Consider the following 18,294-nt stretch of genomic DNA (forward strand, 5'->3'; position numbering starts at 1 on the left):
GTCCTCAGAGTTCATTTGGAAGTGAAGTCACTTGCCCAAGATCACAGCTAGAGAGGCCACCCTATATTTTATCCATGTCTTTTTTTTTTTAAGTGAGGCAATTGGGGTTAAGTGACTTGCTCAGGGTCACACAGCTAGTAAGTGTTAAGTTTCTGAGGCCAGATTTGAACTCAGGTACTCCTGACTCCAGGGCCGGTGCTCTATCCACTGCGCCACCTAGCTGCCCCTATCCATGTCTTTGTTATGTTGCAGCTGATTTCCCCCCCCCTTCCCACTAAGTGTGCAAGAACTAACCCTAAAAAGACTAGACAAGTGGCAGCTATTTTTATTAGGTTCCTGACTCACAACCTGAGCCTCAGTTTCTTCACCTGTAAAATGAGGGGATTGGTCTAAAGTCTTTTGAGTTCTAAATTTATGATTCTAAGTCACTTAACTTGTCAAGGCCTTGATTTTCTGTTCTGTTAAGTGAGAGAGTTGGTCCAGAATAGTTCTAAAGTCCTAAATCTATGGTTCTGGTACATGGGCATCTGTCCCAAGTCGTATCTCCCACCAGGAGGATGAGCTTCAGTCATTCCATTCACACCTGGCTCAGTTTTCCACCTGATGAAGTTAAGATTTTTTGGGAGTTGTGGGGGATGGTCTAGACTTGTGATTTCAGGGAAGTGGGGAGCCTGATTCACGAAGGGAAACTGCAGAACTTGAATCCAGGATTTCCTGACTACAAAGCTAACCCTATCGACTTTGTTTCCTTGTTCTAATTGGATGAATTACAATGTTGTTGTTTGTCCTTCATTTTCAAGGAGGACCAAAGACATGGGGTGATGTTCTGACTTGCAGGTGAATTGGATTTAAGTGACTCAGAGTTGTTCACTTTCTCTTCCAGAGTTGTCAAAGCCCAGAAGGCCTGGAATGCAGCGGATGGCCATGGACTATGAATGGTTTCATAGGCATAACACCTTACAGCCAGCAGGGGGCGGCCTTGACCTAAAATTAGTAGCCCCAAACTTGTGGACTATATTAGTAGATTTGAAACTCAAGAGATTTAGAGAAGGGACCTGGGATATCAGTTAATACAACCCCTCTCATTTTATGAAGAAACAGAAACTTGGAGTGCCTAGGTGACTTCTCCATGATCAAGAATGAATTTCCTGGACCTGAAGAACCTTCTTCCATCCTCCCCAGTCATTGTTTTTTTTGTTTGTTTGTTTGCTTTTGTTTTGGTTTTGTTTTATTTTGTTTTGTATTGTTTGTTTTGAGCAGGCATAGTTCAGTTTATTCATTGTTTATAAAAAAACATCTTATGTGGTTGCCACAGCAGCTGCCTGGGACCTCTGGACAGACACCTGAGTGTGAGTCTTCACAAGATGGTCAGTGAATTCCTGATAGGGAGACTTAGTAAACACAGGTCTGGGGTTAGGGAGCTGTATGTTTTGGAGATGACATGGAAAGTAGCTTTAGCAAAGTTGCCCAGAGTGGCAGTACAGCCCCTTGCAGAAGTGTGGCAGTCATTACTTCCAGCCACCATCAGGCGCTTCTTAGGCGCAGGAGCTGAGACAATGCCAGTCCCTTGAGGGGCGGGGATCAGGCACAACAAAACCGGTGCACAGTGCCCAGTGACAGGGCACTGTGTGAGGCTTGCCAATCTTGTTCCCCCAGTAGCCACGTCTCACCGGAACGATGGACAGAATGATAGCACCATGAATAGCTGTGGCTACTTCCTTGGAACACCTGACACCCAAGCCAACATGGCCATTGTAGTCGCCAATGGCCACAAAAGCCTTGAACCTGGTACGTTGTCCAGCTCTAGTTTGTTTCTGAACAGGCATGATCTTCAGAACCGCATCCTTCAATGAAGACCCCAGGAAGAAATCTATGATCTCAGATTCCTTAATAGGAAGGGAGAAAAGATAGATCTCCTCCAAAGACTTGATCTTCATGTCCTTGACGAGGCGGCCCAGCTTGGTGACAGGAACCCACTCCTTATCCTCGGCCTTTTCTCCTTGGGCCCCATGGCCGCAGCCCCGACCTTGACCTCGGTTCCCACTGCTGGAGCCACCGTGGAAGCCCCCTATGCCTCCGACTCTGGGGCCCCCCGGGGCCTCCAGCTCCTCCTGCAGCACCAGCGTTTTCCGCCATTTGGTGTTTGTTAGAAGTAGAAGCTCCAGGGCAGCTAGGTGGCGCAGTGGATAGAGCACCAGCCTTGGAGTCAGGAGTACCTGAGTTCAAATCCGGCCTCAGACACTTAAAAAAAAAAGAAGTAGAAGCCCCACTCATTGTTTTTTAGCTCCGCCTTATGTTTTGTCCCTTCCATCATTAAAATGTAAGGGTCTTGAAGGCTTAGAAAAAAAGAACCCGCACACAATAAGCATATAATAAATGCTCTAGCTATTTTTCTATCTTTTAATATGCCAGTTTTTCTCTGTCTAGATCTTTTTCTCTTTCCTTCCTTCCTTCTTTCTTTCTTTCTCTCTTTCTTTCTTTCTATCAACTGTTTGTCTATGTATATATGTATGTAATATCTACATAACTATGTAGATTCTTTCTATGCATATATGTATGTATGTATGCATGCATGTATCTGTCTATATTTATATGTATGTATGTATCTATGTAACTGTCCATGGATATATCTTTCATTATATGTATATATGCCTGTTTGTCTATGTATATATGTATGTATATATCTATGTAACTGTCTATGTATGAATCTATGTATATATGTATGTATCTATCTGTGTGTCTGTCTATCATCTCTCTCTCTCTCTCTCTCTCCAGAGCTGGCATTCAAATCCAAATCTTCTGACTTCAAACCCTATATGAAGTTGGTAATGCTCTGAAATCACACTTGATGTAAGTCTTGTAAGGAGCACTATGGGCATATAGAGAAGAAGTAATTCGATCGTAAGAGAAAAAAGGATGAGACCATGATATATGAAAAAGAGGAGAGAGTAAGGACAAGAGAGACATAAAACACATGCATGATAATGAAAACTTATATGGTATTATTGTAATGAAACAATTAAATGGAATCAACATTTATTAATCAAACATTTATTAAGTGTTTACTGTGTTAGCCACTGAAGGAGCCTTACTAACTGGGCTGCTGAGGGACTACTGGAATGAACAGAGTAGGTGATATTTGTATAAAAGGGCTCATCTCCATCTCCGACCTTCTGAGCTTTATCTACCCTAAATTTCACATGGTATAATGAAAAGAGCATGACTGGTACCAAGGAGGCTCAGGATTCTAGTCCCATATCTGCTACACTTATTACCTATAGGTAATAATTATAGGCAAGTTCTTTATTTCTCCTCTCTGGGACTCAGTTTCTCTATAAGTAAAATGATTTTCTTCTATCTCTGAGGATCTATTATTTCTATTTATAGTCCTCTTTAGCCATAATTTTGTTCCCCAGACTCAGGTTGAGGAATGTTGGTTCAGGCTTGTCTTACTTGAACCAACACTCCATTGGTGGCCACCTCCTTTGACTACAGTGAGGATGTACACAGTTAACATATACACCTATACCCACACACCTGCTTACCAGATTTTCAACATCATCTTCTTCTGCGAGGTACTCTTCTTCCTCTGCTTCATGCAGGGATAGGTAAGGCTTCTCAGTCCCCAAGAGCAAGAATTCCCACCGCACAGGATCCCCTAGGTCAAAGGTGAGATCCTAAGGAGGAAAAAACATCCTGAGTGTCGACTAACCTCAAACTGTTAGGACTTAATTCTTTAAAATATATTAAATAGAACATGAAAAGGTTACTTAACATATATATATATTTATATTTAAACCAATTTTGGCAGAACATGTACTGCTCTGAGCATGCTCAGAGCTACCCAGAGTAACTATGTGGACAATCAAGGCAGTGCAGAAAGGAGACAACATTATTAGGAGATAACTGGACATCAAATAGCAGAACTAGAAAGGGCACTCAGGTCAGATCATCCAACTCTCCATCAAATTGCAGTTGGCAAAACTGAGGATCTGAGTAGAGAACAACAGTCCCTGCTATTCTGCCCTGTTCCTTTTATGAGGAGAAGACTTTGTTTAATAGAGACAACTGGGTGGTGCAGTGCACAGCACACTAGACTTGGAGACAGGGAAGAAAGAAAGAAGAAGACAGAGAGACACAGAGAGAGAAACACACACAGACATAGACAACCAGGAGAGACAGAGAGGAAAAAGAAAGAAGAGAGAGGGAGACAGAGAAAGGAGGGATTCAGAGAGTGAGATGGAGAGGAGAAAGAGAGGAAGAGAGATTGGAGAGGACAGAGAGAGAGAGAGAGAGAGAGAGAGAGTCGGGGGAGGTGTGAAGGGAGGTTCCCATTGTATGGGCTTTATGCAGACCAAAGCTTTGTTTTGAGGAATAGAGGAGTAAAAGTGTTAACCAGGGGTTTTGATGATCAAATAAGACATTTACTCTGAAATAGCAGAATGTTAAAGGTTACTCCTATTAGCAAGAGCTTAAAGGCTCTAGAAAAAACTGCCCATAAAGGTTTTTGGTTTCAAGCTATTCTGAAGCTCTAAAATGCTGCAATTAGAGTTCTGTGTGCATATATATTAATTATTATATTTTAAAATGTGGTATTCAATTTAGAGTAAGATTTAAAGAACTAGCAACACCTAGCTAGGAGGTTAAGTCAAGATGGTGGAATAAGAAGAAACATGTTTGCCTCACTCACCCACCACATCTCCTCCAAAACAACCTAGAAAACATGCCAGATCAATTTCTGATTTGGGAAAGCCAATTAAAAAGTCAAAGTGAGTTATTTTTCTAGCCCAGAGCAAGTCAGGAAGATGGAGGTCTGTGGACACTGGGGTGGGGACTGGTCAAAACCAAAACAAAACAGGGCTGCAGCAGCAGTGCAACAGGCAGAAGTGGCAGCTGCCTGTGATTGTGGCAGTGGTGGCAGCAGCAGCAGCAAGGAACATCCAAGTGCTTAGGGGCTAAGACTGAATACTAGGTCAGGAAGCACAAGATCAGAAAAAAGGCAATGACTTAAGAACATCTACAAGGAAAACCTCAAAGAAAATGCAGATTGGACATATGACCAATCTTCTAGTATTCTTACAAGAGTGAAGGAAAGAGATTTTTTAAAAAAGAAAAAAAAAGATTTAAAAACCCATATAAGAGTAGTAGAGGAAAAAATTGGAAAAGAAATGTAAGCTATGCATGAAAGTTTTGAAAAGATAATAAACTGCTTGGTAAAAGAGGCACAAAAATTATTGAAGAAATTAACTCCTTAAAAATCAGAATTGGGAACAGCTGGGTGGCACAGTGATAAAGCACTGGCCCTGGATTCAGGAGGACCTGAGTTTCAAATCTGGCCTTAGACACTTGACACATATTAGCTGTGTGATCCTGGGCAAGTTCACTTAACTGTCATTTCCTTGCCCCCCCAAAAAAATCAGAGTTGGCCAAATGGTAAAAGAGGCATAAAACTTCATTGAAGAAAATACTCCTTAAAAATTAAAATTGGTCAAGCAAAAGCTAATGTCACCATGAAACATCAAGAAATAATAAAACAAAGTCAAAGTATCTCACAGGAAAAACAAAGTATGAAGTATCGCACAGGAAAAACAATTGACCTGAAAAATAGATTGAGGAGAGATAATTTAAGAATTACTGAAAGCCATGAAAACCTAGACATCATATTTTAAGAAATTATAGGAAAAAATGTCTAGATATCTTAGAACAAGAGGGCAAAGTAGAAATGAAAAGAATTCACTGCTGAATTCCCCAAACAAAAACTGAATGGGAATAGTAGAGTGTGTACCTATTTCTCAGCTGTATATGGCACCTTTACCAAAATTGATCATGTATTAAGGCATAAAACATTCACAAATAAATGCAGAAAAAACACATTAAATGCATCATTTTCTGACCATGATACAATGAAAATTACATTTAATAAAGGTCCTTTGAAGCATAGATTAAACATTGATTGGAAATGAAATAATTTAATCCTAAAGAATGGACAGGGGGCAGCTAGGTGGCACAGTGGATAAAGCACCAGCCCTGGATTCAGGAGGACCTGAGTTCATATCTGGCCTCAGACACTTAACACTTCCTAGCTGTGTGACCCTGGGCAAGTCACTTAACCCCAATTGCCTCACAAAATAATGAATGGATGAGACAACAAACAAATCATAGAAACAATAATTTCATTAAAAATAAAGACAACAATGAGAAAATATACCAAAATTTGTGGGATGCAGCCAGAATAGTACTTGGGAGGAAAATTTATATCTCTAAGTACTTACATCAGCAGAAGAGAGAAAGAGCAGATTAATGAATTAATCATACAACTAAAAAAAACCCAAACAAACCCAGAAAAACAACAAATTAAAAATCCTCAATTAAACACCAAAATAGGAATTCTGTAAAACCAAAGGAGAGATTAACAAATTTAAAGTAAAAAAATCCATTAAACTAGTAAATAAAACTAGGAGCTGATTTTTTTTTGGGGGGGGGAACAATAAAGTAGACAAACCATTGGCTAATTTGACTAATGAAAAAAAAAGGAAAACCAAATTACCATATAAAAAAAGAAAAATGAATTTACAACCAGTGAAGATGAAACAAAACCAATGATTGGAAGCTATTTTGCCTAACTATATGCCAATAAAACTGACAATCTAAATGAAATGGATGAGTATTTACAACAATATAAATTGCTCATATTAACAGAACAGGAATAGGATACTTCAACATCCCTATATTACAAAAAAAACCTGAAAAAGCTATAAATTAATTCCCTAAGAAAAAAAAACAAACAAACAAAACCCAGGACTAGATGGATTTACAAGTGAATTCTACCACATTTAATGAACAATTCCACTACAAAAACCATTTGAAAAAAAAATAGGTAAAGGAGTCCTACTAAATTCTTCCATGACACAAATATGGTTTTGATACATAAATCAGGGAGATCAAAAAAACCCCTTCAATTTCCCTAATTAATATTAATCCAAAAATTTTAAATAAAATACTAGCAAGGAGATATAGCAATATATCACAAAGATCATGCACTACAGCCAGCTTGGATTTATCCTAGGAATGCAGTACTGGTTCAATATTAAGAAAAACAAAAAGGGGAAGGATCTATTTGTACAAAAAACATTTATAGCAGCTCTCCTTGTGGTGGCAAAGAACTGGAAATTGAGGGATTGCCCATCAATTGGGGAATGGCTGAACAAGTTGTGGTATATGAATGTAATGGAATACTACTGTGCTATAAGAAATGATGAGCAGGCAGATTTTAGAAAAATCTGGAAAGACTTACATAAAGTGATGCTGAGGGAAGTGAGCAGAACCAGGAGAACTTTATACAGAGACAGCAATATTGTGTGATAGACTTGGCTCTTCTCAGTAAACAAAGATCCAAGACAGATAATCTCAAAGGTCTCATGATGAAAAATACTGCCCACCTCCAGAAAAAGAACTGGTACAGTCTGAATGCAGATCGAACTCAAAATCTTACAAAAATGAATGTTGAAAACTCTACATGTAATTGGGAAAAAATAAAATAAAATACTATTTTAAAAAAGAAATGCTAGGTATAATAATAAGATAAAAAATTAAAGGCAAATAATATGGAAATGCACTTTTTTGTTTTGTTGTTGTTGTTGTTGTTGTTTTGCAGGGCAATTAGGGTTAAGTGACTTGCCCAGGCTCACACAGCTAGTAAATGTCAAGTGTCTGAAGCTGCATTTGAATTTAGGTCTTCCTGAATCCAGGGCTGATGCTTTATCCACTTCACCACCTCGTTGCCCCTGGAAATGTACTTTTTGAAGATGATATTGTTATGGGCTTGAAGTACCTCAGAAGTTTACTGAGGAAAGTCAAAGAACCTTCTCCTTGAGAAGCTAAACCAAAGGACAGACCCACAGACCAGTCTCCCCCAACCCTCAGGAAGATAATCCTATTAGGCATGACTGTTGCCTGAGTGGTGCCAAGGGGGGCAGAGATAACTCCAGAAGTCCTCTCAATCAAGCCTTCACTCAAGCTTTTCCCACCCCCAAAGGGAACTTTCCATTGTCAGCTGATCACCCCATCTGCCATTTATAAAAGTCTTTCTCCTGTTCGGAGAGGTAAGTATATCAGAGAACCACATCTCTGGAACTATCTCCCCTGGAGACCCATCTCAAGGTTTCCTTTCTCTAGTGCTTAAATAAAAATATTATTTTATTCTAATTGTATTTGTGTGCAAGAGGATTTGTATGTAATTGGATTTGTGTGTATTTCTTTAAAGAGGAATACATAAGGACCCCCACACCACCAATTTCCCCCATGACAATATGATAGTTTACTTAGTGAAACTTAGAGTCGACTAAAAACTAATTGAAACAATTAACAACTAAATTGTAGTGTATAAAATAAACCTATGTAGATCATCAGCATTTCTGTATATTACCAACAACACTCAACAGGAAGAGATAAAAAGAAAAATTCCATTTAAAATAACTACAGACAACATAAAATATTTAGGAGTCTCTCTTTGCCAAGACACACATAAGAACCATAGGAATCCAATTACAAAATACTCTTTGTACAAATGGAGGCAAATCTAAATAACTTGAGAAACATGAATTGACTATGGATAGGTCAAGTCAATCTAAAAAAATGACAATACCACCTAAATTAATTTACTTATTTCATGCCATGCCAACCAAACTACCAAAGAATTACTTTATAGAGCTAGAAAAATAACAAGAAAAAAAAAGGAAGAGGAAAAAATCTGCTTCAATCTGTACTCTAGCTCTACCAGCTTTCTTACTGAAGGTAGACAGTATGTTTCACTTGAGTCCTTTGCAATTATGGTGGATCATTGTGTTGATGACAGTAACTAAGTTTTCATAGCTTATTCAGCTGTTCCCTAACAGTTTCCAATTCTTTGCCACCACAAAAAGAGTTGATATAAATATGTTTGTGCATATGTGTCCTTTCCCTCTTTCTTTGATCCATAGGCAATGTATTTGAAACATAGCTAATGCAGATATTTATTTTGCATGACTATACATATTCATAATGGGTTTCATTTTTCTTGCCTTCTCAATGGCTGGGGAAGGAGGAGGGAAGCCAGAGAATTGGAAACTGCAAATAAAATAAAATTTTAAAATAAATATCTGGATAAAATTAGATATACTTCTCACTAACTTTAAATTATTTTTGACCATTGCTCAATCTAAACATGGATTTCCTCATAGGATATATCATATACATATATCAATATTTATATCTATTTCTATATCTCTATATCTATACCTATTTTCCTAAAAGAGGCTTTTAACTTTTTTTTTTTGTTTTGTCATTGATTTACACATTCTTTTTTTGTGTGTGTGAGGCAATTGGGGTTAAGTGACTTGCCCAAGGTCACACAGCTAGTAAGTGTTAAGTGTCTGAGGCCGGATCTGAACTCAGGTCCCCCTGACTCCAGGGCTGGTGCTCTATCCACTGTGCCACCTAGCCACCCCTGGCTTTTAACTTTTTAAAAAGGTGATTTAGAAGGTATCAATATCCTGAAGCTTGAGGGAATAGTCAGGTTCAGATTAAGCAATGGCTGAAGATAGTTAAATATTAGTGAAGAAAGTATCTGATTTTACCTAGGTATTTATAATTTTTTGTTTTTTTGAGAGGCAATGGGGGTTAAGAGACTTGCCCAGGGTCACATGGCTGGTAAGTGTTAAGTGTCTGAGGCCAGCTTTGAACTTAGGTCCTCCTGAATCCAGGACCAGTGCTTTATCCACTGTGCCACCTAGCTGCCCCTGGTATTTATGGTTTTTTAAACCTTAACTCTAACTGGGTATCACCTTTTCAAATATAATAATTAGTCGTCATTTAAGCTTAGGGGAAAACTTAACAATAATGCCAGAATGGTTTTTTTTAAAGAATGTAGTGGCCAGTTTGCCCTATCTACCTGGAAAAGATCACACAGAGATGGGACAAAATTGCAATTTAAGAGACGTCCCTTGATGAAAAGATGTGGCAAGAAGCTTAAATGGGTGTTAAAAGGAGGTTATGTTTTTAAAAATTTTAATATCTTATTTATTATTTATTTAAAGGAGGTCATGTTATCTCCTGTTTGGATTTGGTTAGATTTAATCTATCCTCCCTTGATTTAGGATTTTCTGGGTATATAGTTTTGCCTGAAGGCAGGTGGATATACTAAAAGATCTCTCTGTACCTTAAGGTCTAGGCATCGGAAAAGGCATGTTTTGTCCCCTTAGATAACTCCCAGTTTCCCCAGTAGATCATGTACTCCCTATGTTTTTTGCTTGTCTTCAGCAAGGATGCCTATTATCCCTCCTAGGGTGGTACCTTGCAACCATTCCAGCAATCCTGCATGTTGACCCAATAATTCTTATGATTCCAGATGCTTTCAATCCCAAGGAAATGTTCATCTTGGGTGCTGTAGCTGTGGGCAGTGAATGGGTCAATGAAGAAGCTCTCAGGTACCTCACGTCTTCCACACAGGACAAGGACCCACGCATGGATCCGAAGACCGTGCATTGGGTCTGGAGGTGGTTTATCAAGTGCCTGAAAGGAGAGGAGCTGTCAGCAACAATGTGGCTGGTGTTATGGGCCTAGGAAGGGGACAACCTGGGTGCAAGGGATGTTAGGCACCCTTACCCATGTCAGACACGGATCTGGTGGCCAATAAGAATAAGGTAGGCTTTTTTTTCTTTTTTTTTTTTTTGTTGGGCAATGGGGGTTAAGTGACTTGCCCAGGGTCACACAACTAGTAAGTGTCAAGTGTCTGAGGCTGGATTTGAACTCAGGTACTCCTGAATCCAGGGCCAGGGCTTTATCCACTGTGCCACGTAGCTGCCCCTAGGCTTTTCTTATGGGTAGGAAACACCTGTGAGCCAATTCCTTGAAAACTACCCAGTAGTCTGGAAGATTATTCCTTCCTATCTAGCAAAAGACCCAGGACAACTTACAACATATTTCTCTAGTAGATGGAAGGGAGAAGGTGGATAGAGAGGCAGTTAAAACTCAGAGGAAAAAAACCCCAACAACCCAGAAGGTAGAGCTCTGAATTCAGATCCAGACTCCTCCGGTGAGTGACCTCAAAAAGTTACCCCCTTTCCCTGTCTGCATAACCACCTCCTTGAGGTGTCCTGATCAGTGTGCCCGGGAAGCACCACACCTGTGGAGCTCATGGGACCCACCAAGAGCCGTTCTTCTTCTTCCTTCCGTTTCTTCTCCTCTGCAGCCGTAATTTCCGCCTCCTTCTTGGCTACCTGTGCAAGCTCAAACTTGCTGCGCAGGTCCCTTGGGGGTTTGATTGTGTACTTTTGGGCACAACCTTCTCTTTTTCTGCAACAACCTGGAGCCCAATACGAAATAATAATGATGATGGGGAAAGTAAATCTTAGCATTTATATAGTCCTTTAAGGTTTACAAAGTGCTTCACATGTTAACTCATCCTCACAAAAATTCCTGGGAGGTGGGTGCTATTATCATCTCCATTTTTTTAAAGTGAGGCAATGGGGGTTAAGTGACTTGCCCAGGGTCACACAGCTAGTAAGTGTTAAGTGTCTGAGGCCGGATTTGAACTCAGGTACTCCTGACTCCAGGGCAGGTGCTCTATCCACTGCGCCACCTAGCTGCCCCCTATCATCTCCATTTTACTAAGAGGCAGATAGCATTTCAGAGACATTCCCAGGGTCAGGGTCATACCACTGCTACGTATGCTTAGTGCCACCTAGCTGCTTAGGATGAGATGGGTGCAAGGACCTGAATCTCTTCCAACCCTACACTCCCCTAACTCAGTACCGTAGGCACTGAAGGACATCAGAAAACCTTTGCAAGAAGTTGTCTTTCCTCATGCTTATGTTGCTCTGTGCCCTAAAATATGTAGCCTTTCCATTAATTTACTATGTCATCTTAGATGAGCCTTTTTTTTTTTTTAACATTTCTGTGCCTCAGTTCCCTCATTTTTAAAATGGGGAAAACAACACCAATTTTTATGGCCAGTACTTCTGATAAAGGCCTCATTTCTAAAATCTATAGGGAACTAAATCAAATTTATATGAATCCAAGTCATTCCCCAATTGAGAAATGGTCAAAGGTTCTGAACAGGCAATTTTCTGATGAAGAAATCAAAGCTATCTATAGCCATATGAAAAAATGCTCTAAATCACTATTGATTAGAGAGATGCAAATTAAAACAACTCTGAGGTACCACCTGACACCTATCAGATTGGCTAATATGACAATAAAGGATAATAATAAATGTTGGAGCTGGGGAAAAATTAGAACACTAATGCATTGTTGGTGGAGCTGTGAACTGATCCAACCATTCTGGAGAGCAATTTGGAATTATGCCCAAAGGTCTATAAAGCTGTGCATACCCTTTGACCCAGCAATACTACTCTTGGGTCTTTTTTCCCAAAGAGATCACAAAAAAGGGAAAAGGACCCATATGTACAAAAACATTTATAGCTGCTCTTTTTGTGGTGGCAAGGAATTGGAAATTGAAAGGATGTCCATCAATTGGGGAATGGCTAAACAAGTTGTGGTATATTAATGTAATGGAATTCTACTGTGCTGCAAGAAACAATGAGCAGGTGTAGTTCAGAGAAACCTGGAAGGACTTGCATGAACTGATGATGAGTGAGATGAGCAGAACCAGAAGAACATTATACACAGTATCATCAACATTGAGTGTTGATCAACTGTGATAGACTAGATTCTTCTCACCAATCCAATGGAACAAGAAAGTTCCAAAGGACTCATGATGGAAAAGGCTCGCCAAATCCAGAAAAAAAAGGAACTGTGGAATATGGATGCTGACTGGACCATACTATTTCTTTTGTTTTTGGTGCTGTTGGTTTTCTGATTTGAGGTTTTTCCTTTGTGCTCTGATTCTTCTTGTATAATATGATTAATGCAGAAATATGTTTAATGTTATTATGTATATATAACCTGTATCAGATTACCTGCTGGGGAGGGAGGGGAGGGAGGTAGAAAAATTTGAAATGGGAAATCTTATATAAACAAATGTTTAAAACTATTTCTACATATAACTGGAAAATAAAAAAAATACATTTTTTTTTGGTGGGGCAATGAGGGTTAAGTGACTTGTCCAGGGTCACACAGCTAGTGTCAAGTGTCTGAGGCTGGATTTGAACTCAGTCCTCCTGAATCCAGGGCCAGTGCCCCATCCACTGTACCACCTAGCTGCCTTCTAAAATACTTTTATTAAAAAAAGGCCAAAACACCCTCTCTTCTCTCAATGAGTTCATTTTCTTCCTTCCTTCCTTCCTTCCTTCCTTCCTTCCTTCCTTCCTTCCTTCCTTCCTTCCTTCCTTCCTTCCTTCCTTCCTTTCTTCTTTTTTTGTAGGGCAATGAGGGTTAAGTGACTTGCCCAAGGTCACACAGGTAGTAAGTGTCAAGTGTCTGAGGCTGGATTTGAACTCCTGAATCCAGGGCCAGTGCCTTATCCATTGTGCCACCTAGCTGCCCCATTCTTATTCTCTCAATGGGAGAATCTTTGCTTCCTGTTACCTCTCCTCTGGAAACTGAAAATCAAGATGCATCACTCACTGGTGTCACCAAAGACCTGGGGGTAGGGGTGGGGGAGTAGGCAGGAAAGCGTATAGAGTTTTACTACTGTCTGCAAAAATGAATAGCCATTCTAGGTCCTCTGGGGAGGCATAAGGACAAGTGGTAAAATCCCAGACCATGTCTTCACAACTCATGAAGAGTTTTGCAAAAAGAAGGATAATGAGAATAATAAAACTTAGCATTTATATAGTATCTACAATGTGCCAGGCACTGTTCTGGGTGCTTTGTAAATAATCTCATTTAATCCTCACAATAGACCTAGACGTAGGAGCTAGTATGATACTCATTTGGTAGTTGAGGAAACTGAGGTAGACAGAAGTTAAGTGACTTGTCCATATAGCTAGGAAGTATTTGAGGCCAGATTTGAATTAAGGTCTTCTTGACTCTAGGTCCAGTGTCTTATTACCTAGCTGCCTATAATCTGCATCAGACCAGAGGCCATAAAGCCTGGATGGCACAGGGCAATGAATGGTCCCACCAGTGGGCAAGATCCCTCCATGATGTGCCGTACCATCTTTGTTGTCTATTTTTTTCCCTCTTCTTTTTTTTTGGTGAGGAAGTTGGGGTTAAGTGACTTGCCCAGAGTCACACAGCTAGTAAATTGGCAAGTATCTGAGGCTAGATTTGAACTCAGGTTCTCCTGACTCCAGGGCCGATGCTTTATCCACTACACCACCTAGCTGTCCCATTTTCCTCTTCTTCTTTTTATTATTATTATTTTTCTAGTGAGGCAATTGGGGTTAAGTGACTTGCCCAGGGTCACACAACTAGTAAGTGTTAAGTGTCTGAGGCCAGATTTGAACTCAGGTCCTCCTGACTCCAGGGCCGGTGCTCTATCCACTGTGCCACCTAGCTGCCCCATTTTCCTCTTCTTCTAATGAAATGGGATGGCCTCTGACATCCCCTTCCTCCTTTATGAGGAAGTATGGGGATGGTCGCTAGTCAGTCATTAACAATAATAGTCCTCGGTTTCATTTATGAAAAAGTAAGGGGACGAGGGCGTGGTCCTCAGCCCCCGATGCAGTGCCCTCTCACCTCCTTGGGTTTCTTCAGCAGGGGACACACCTCCCGAGTCTGGTCCATGAAGCAGAGGTCCTGGCTGGCATAGCCACTGACGCAGTAGGCATCATAGCCAGCACCAATGAGCATGGAGCACAGCAAGATGCTGAAGTCAAAGCAGTTCCCCTTCTGGTACTTGAGGACAGAGGTAGGGGAGAACAGGTATTCTGGCTGGGACGAGCAGAAGAAAGTGGGTCAGGGAGTGGTTCTTGGGAGCCCTCTGGTCATGGGGCAGCCCCTGGCTTCTCTGCCTACTGGTACCCTAATCTCCACCTGAAGCTTGTGCTTATAGGGGAAGGGGAGAGATTATTCAGTATAGGGCAAAGGGACCCTGAATTTGGACTTGGGTCCCTATCCTCACTGCTCATGGGGCCATGCCGGGTGTATTTCCTTTTCTATAAAATGACAGGGTTGGGTGATGATGTTGGTGGCTGTGATGATATTTATGTAACGTTTTAAGGCTTGCCAAGTCTGTAAAAGATGTAATCTCATTTGATCTTTATAGTAACCCTATAAAATGGTTGTTCTTACTGACCCTCTTTTACAGATCAGGAAACTGAGGCTGAGGAAGGGGAAGTGACTGGCTCAGGTTATACGGCTATCTAACATCTGAGGTAGAATTTGAATCTAGATCTTCCTGACTTCAAGTCTAGCACTCTAGTCACTCTGCCACCTAACTGGTGTGTTGGACTAGATGATTGCTAAGGTTCCTTGCAGCTCCAGATTTGGAGTCTCAGGCAGATCATAGGTTCAGAGTCATTTATTCTGAGGAATTCCCTCTGCTTGAAGACCTCTGGGGATGGGGAGCCCATTACCTCTTCATTAGGTTTGTTTTGTTTTGTGTGGCAATGAGGGTAAAGTGACTTGACTAGGGCCACACAGCTAGTAAGTGTCAAGTATTTGAGGCTGGATTTGAACTCAGGTCCTCCTAAATGTAGGGCCAGTGCTTTATCCACTGTGCCACCAGCTCCTAAGGCAGCCAATTCCATCTGTGGACAATTACAAAATGAATTTCTGTATATTGTACCCAAATCTGTCTCTCTTCACTCCTCCGCTTGGTTAGTTCTGCCTCTTTTTGGTGGGTGGAATGATGACCCTGCTGTCTTTTGGTGACTAATTTGGCTTCCCCATGGTAACCTCCTTATGTTTCTCACTCCCACCTTTCTAACAGTCAATCAACAAGTATTTCTTAATTGTCAGTGCTAGATGATCAAAGCCCAGTCATAGATGGCATGGGGTGTGGTCAGGAGACCTTGAAAGAGGATCCACTCTTCTTCTATTCTCTACTCAGAAGCCCTGCCTGAAGTCACAGATGGATGGGCAGGGAAGAACTCAAAGCATGAAGGCAAATAGAGTACCTGTCCTTCTCTTTCCTGGTGGTAGGCAGAGACCTGCTATTGATCAGCCCACTTGGTGTGTATAAACACTGCCTCAGCTAACCATGGTAGCCTTAGGTCTGCCCAAGACTCCCTGATGACCTATATCCAGCTGTTCCCCTCTACCTCATCCCTAATGCTACCCATCTGTAAATTAGGCATATCATGCTCCTGCATGGAGCATGGAGGTACTGAGACCAATAGTCTCTTTGTGAGGTTCTTACCAGCTTGATGGCAGATGGCAGGGGCACCATAGTGAGGAAATCAGAAACAAATTCAGCACAGCTATCCCAATTGTAGAGCTCTGGGTAGGGCATCAGTGTTGGGCGAATGGTAGTGCTCACAAACTTCTGTAAGGAGAGGTTGGGCTTGAGCTGGGATTTGGAGGCACTCCTTCTTAAACTACCTTAAGTCCCTAGCCAGGAGTCCAATACACACTCTCAATTGTGTCTCAAGGGTAGTGATGTGTAGTGAGAGGATTATTTAATGGAAGGCTTGGATTTATGGTTTTTCTCTGCATGGCAAATAACTTAGCTTTCCTCAGTCTTCGTTTCCCTAACTGTAAAATGGGGCAGTTGGGCTAATGGATCAACAAGACCCCTCTCAACTCTAAATCCTATAGTCCTAGAAAAGCCACTGTATCCTAGGCTCGGAATTACGCAGTCCAGCTTGTACCAGCAATTCCCTTATCAATATCCCTGACAAACAGGTCATTCAGCTTCTGCTTGGAGACCTTCAGTGATGGAGAAACCCATTACCTCCTACGGTAATACATGCCACTTGTGGATAGCTTTGGCTGTTAGCATGATCTCTAATGTCCCTTGCAGCTCTAATACTCTATGGGATGGAACTGGCCTAAACCCAGCCATAGACACTGTCCCCTCATCTGCCTTGTAAATAGTGATTGAGAAAGTTGGTCCTTGAAAAAGAGGTGGGAGAATGCCCTTCTTTTCAGAGTTTGGGGGTTGGGTGGTGGTGGGTGGTGGTGGTGTATGGACCAACATATACTGCCAGATTCAGTTCATCTGCTTTGTTTTGTCAAATCTTCCTTCTTTCCCTTCCCTTTTTTGTCATTCCCCTTTGCACCCTCCTTATTACCTCCTTTCCTCCCTCTTTTCCTCCCTTCCTCCTTCCCTTCTTCCTTCCTTCCTTCCTTCCTTCCTTCCTTCCTTCCTTCCTTCCTTCCTTCCTTCCTTCCTTCCTTCCTTCCTTCCTTCCTTCCTTCCCTCCTTCCTTCCTTCCCTCCTTCCTTCCCTCCTTCGTTCCCTCCTTCCTTCCCTCCTTCCTTCCTTCCTTCCTTCCTTCCTTCCTTCCTTCCTTCCTTCCCTCCTTCCTTCCTTCCCTCCTTCCTTCCCTCCTTCCTTCCCTCCTTCCTTCCTTCCTTCCTTCCTTCCTTCCTTCCTTCCTTCCTTCCTTCCTTCCTTCCTTCCTTCCTTCCTTCCTTCCTTCCTTCCTTCCTTTTCTTCCTTCCTTCCTCCCTTCCTCCCTCCTTCATTCCTTTTCTTCCTTCCCTTCCTTCCTCTCTCCCTTCTTCCCTTCCTCCCTCTCTTCCTTTCTCTCTCTTTCCCTCTTTCTTTCATTAAAAGTGATGGCGCTTTCAGTAGAGGAGGATTCAGAAATGAAAGTGATATAAAAACAAAAGGTATCAATAAAACTTGCAAATTTTCAAAAAGAAACAAAGTGGTTGTGGCAGCAGACCAGCATTAGGAATTTAGTTGCTGTCTGTGAAGAAGGGTTCATCTCTTAGAAGGAAACTGGTCGCTTTGGCTATCATGTCTATAAGCTTAACTATATTCATGTCATATATCAATAAATTGAGCTCCATAGCCCTGTATAATTCTCCAATGCAAACTGACAACTAATTTTAAAATTTATAGTTTTGTGTCAAGCAATGCTTGAACTAAGGGTCTTCCTGATTTTTAGGCTATTCATTAAGTCAAGAGGCTTGCCCCTCCCTTTCCTACCCCTCATTCTCTGTCTCTGTTGTTTATCTGTTCCTCTCTCCCCCCATCTATTTCTCTCTCTCTCTCTCTCTCTCTCTCTCTCTCTCTCTCTCTCTCTCCCTCCCTCCCTCCCTCCCTCCTCTGTCTTTTTACCTCTCTCTGAATCTCCCTATCTCTGCCTCTCGTCTCTCTCCCCCCTCTATCTGTCTCCCAACTCTTGTCACTATTTCTGTTTTGCATATAAAATAGTCTCCCTTAGGGCAGAGGAGATGCAGTAGGTTATGCCCATGAATATTATGACAATAACACTGTGGTCACTCTCCTTTGGCTCT

General features: G+C 41.3%; 1 protein-coding gene and 1 pseudogene across 1 annotated transcript in view; both read right to left on the minus strand.

Moving 5' to 3' along the window:
- The window catches only part of DRC7 (dynein regulatory complex subunit 7), a 44,319-nt gene that overhangs the window by 18,735 nt on the left and 7,290 nt on the right, over nucleotides 1–18,294 (minus strand). Inside the window, 6 exon segments of the mRNA XM_043988034.1 lie at nucleotides 3,546–3,677; nucleotides 10,330–10,548; nucleotides 11,184–11,311; nucleotides 11,314–11,341; nucleotides 14,620–14,814; nucleotides 16,244–16,369. Coding sequence (XP_043843969.1) covers nucleotides 3,546–3,677; nucleotides 10,330–10,548; nucleotides 11,184–11,311; nucleotides 11,314–11,341; nucleotides 14,620–14,814; nucleotides 16,244–16,369 — 828 coding nt within the window.
- On the minus strand, nucleotides 1,299–2,136 carry LOC122743239 (annotated as a pseudogene).

Source organism: Dromiciops gliroides, chromosome 2, assembly GCF_019393635.1.
Source record: "Dromiciops gliroides isolate mDroGli1 chromosome 2, mDroGli1.pri, whole genome shotgun sequence".
NCBI lineage: Eukaryota > Metazoa > Chordata > Mammalia > Microbiotheria > Microbiotheriidae > Dromiciops > Dromiciops gliroides.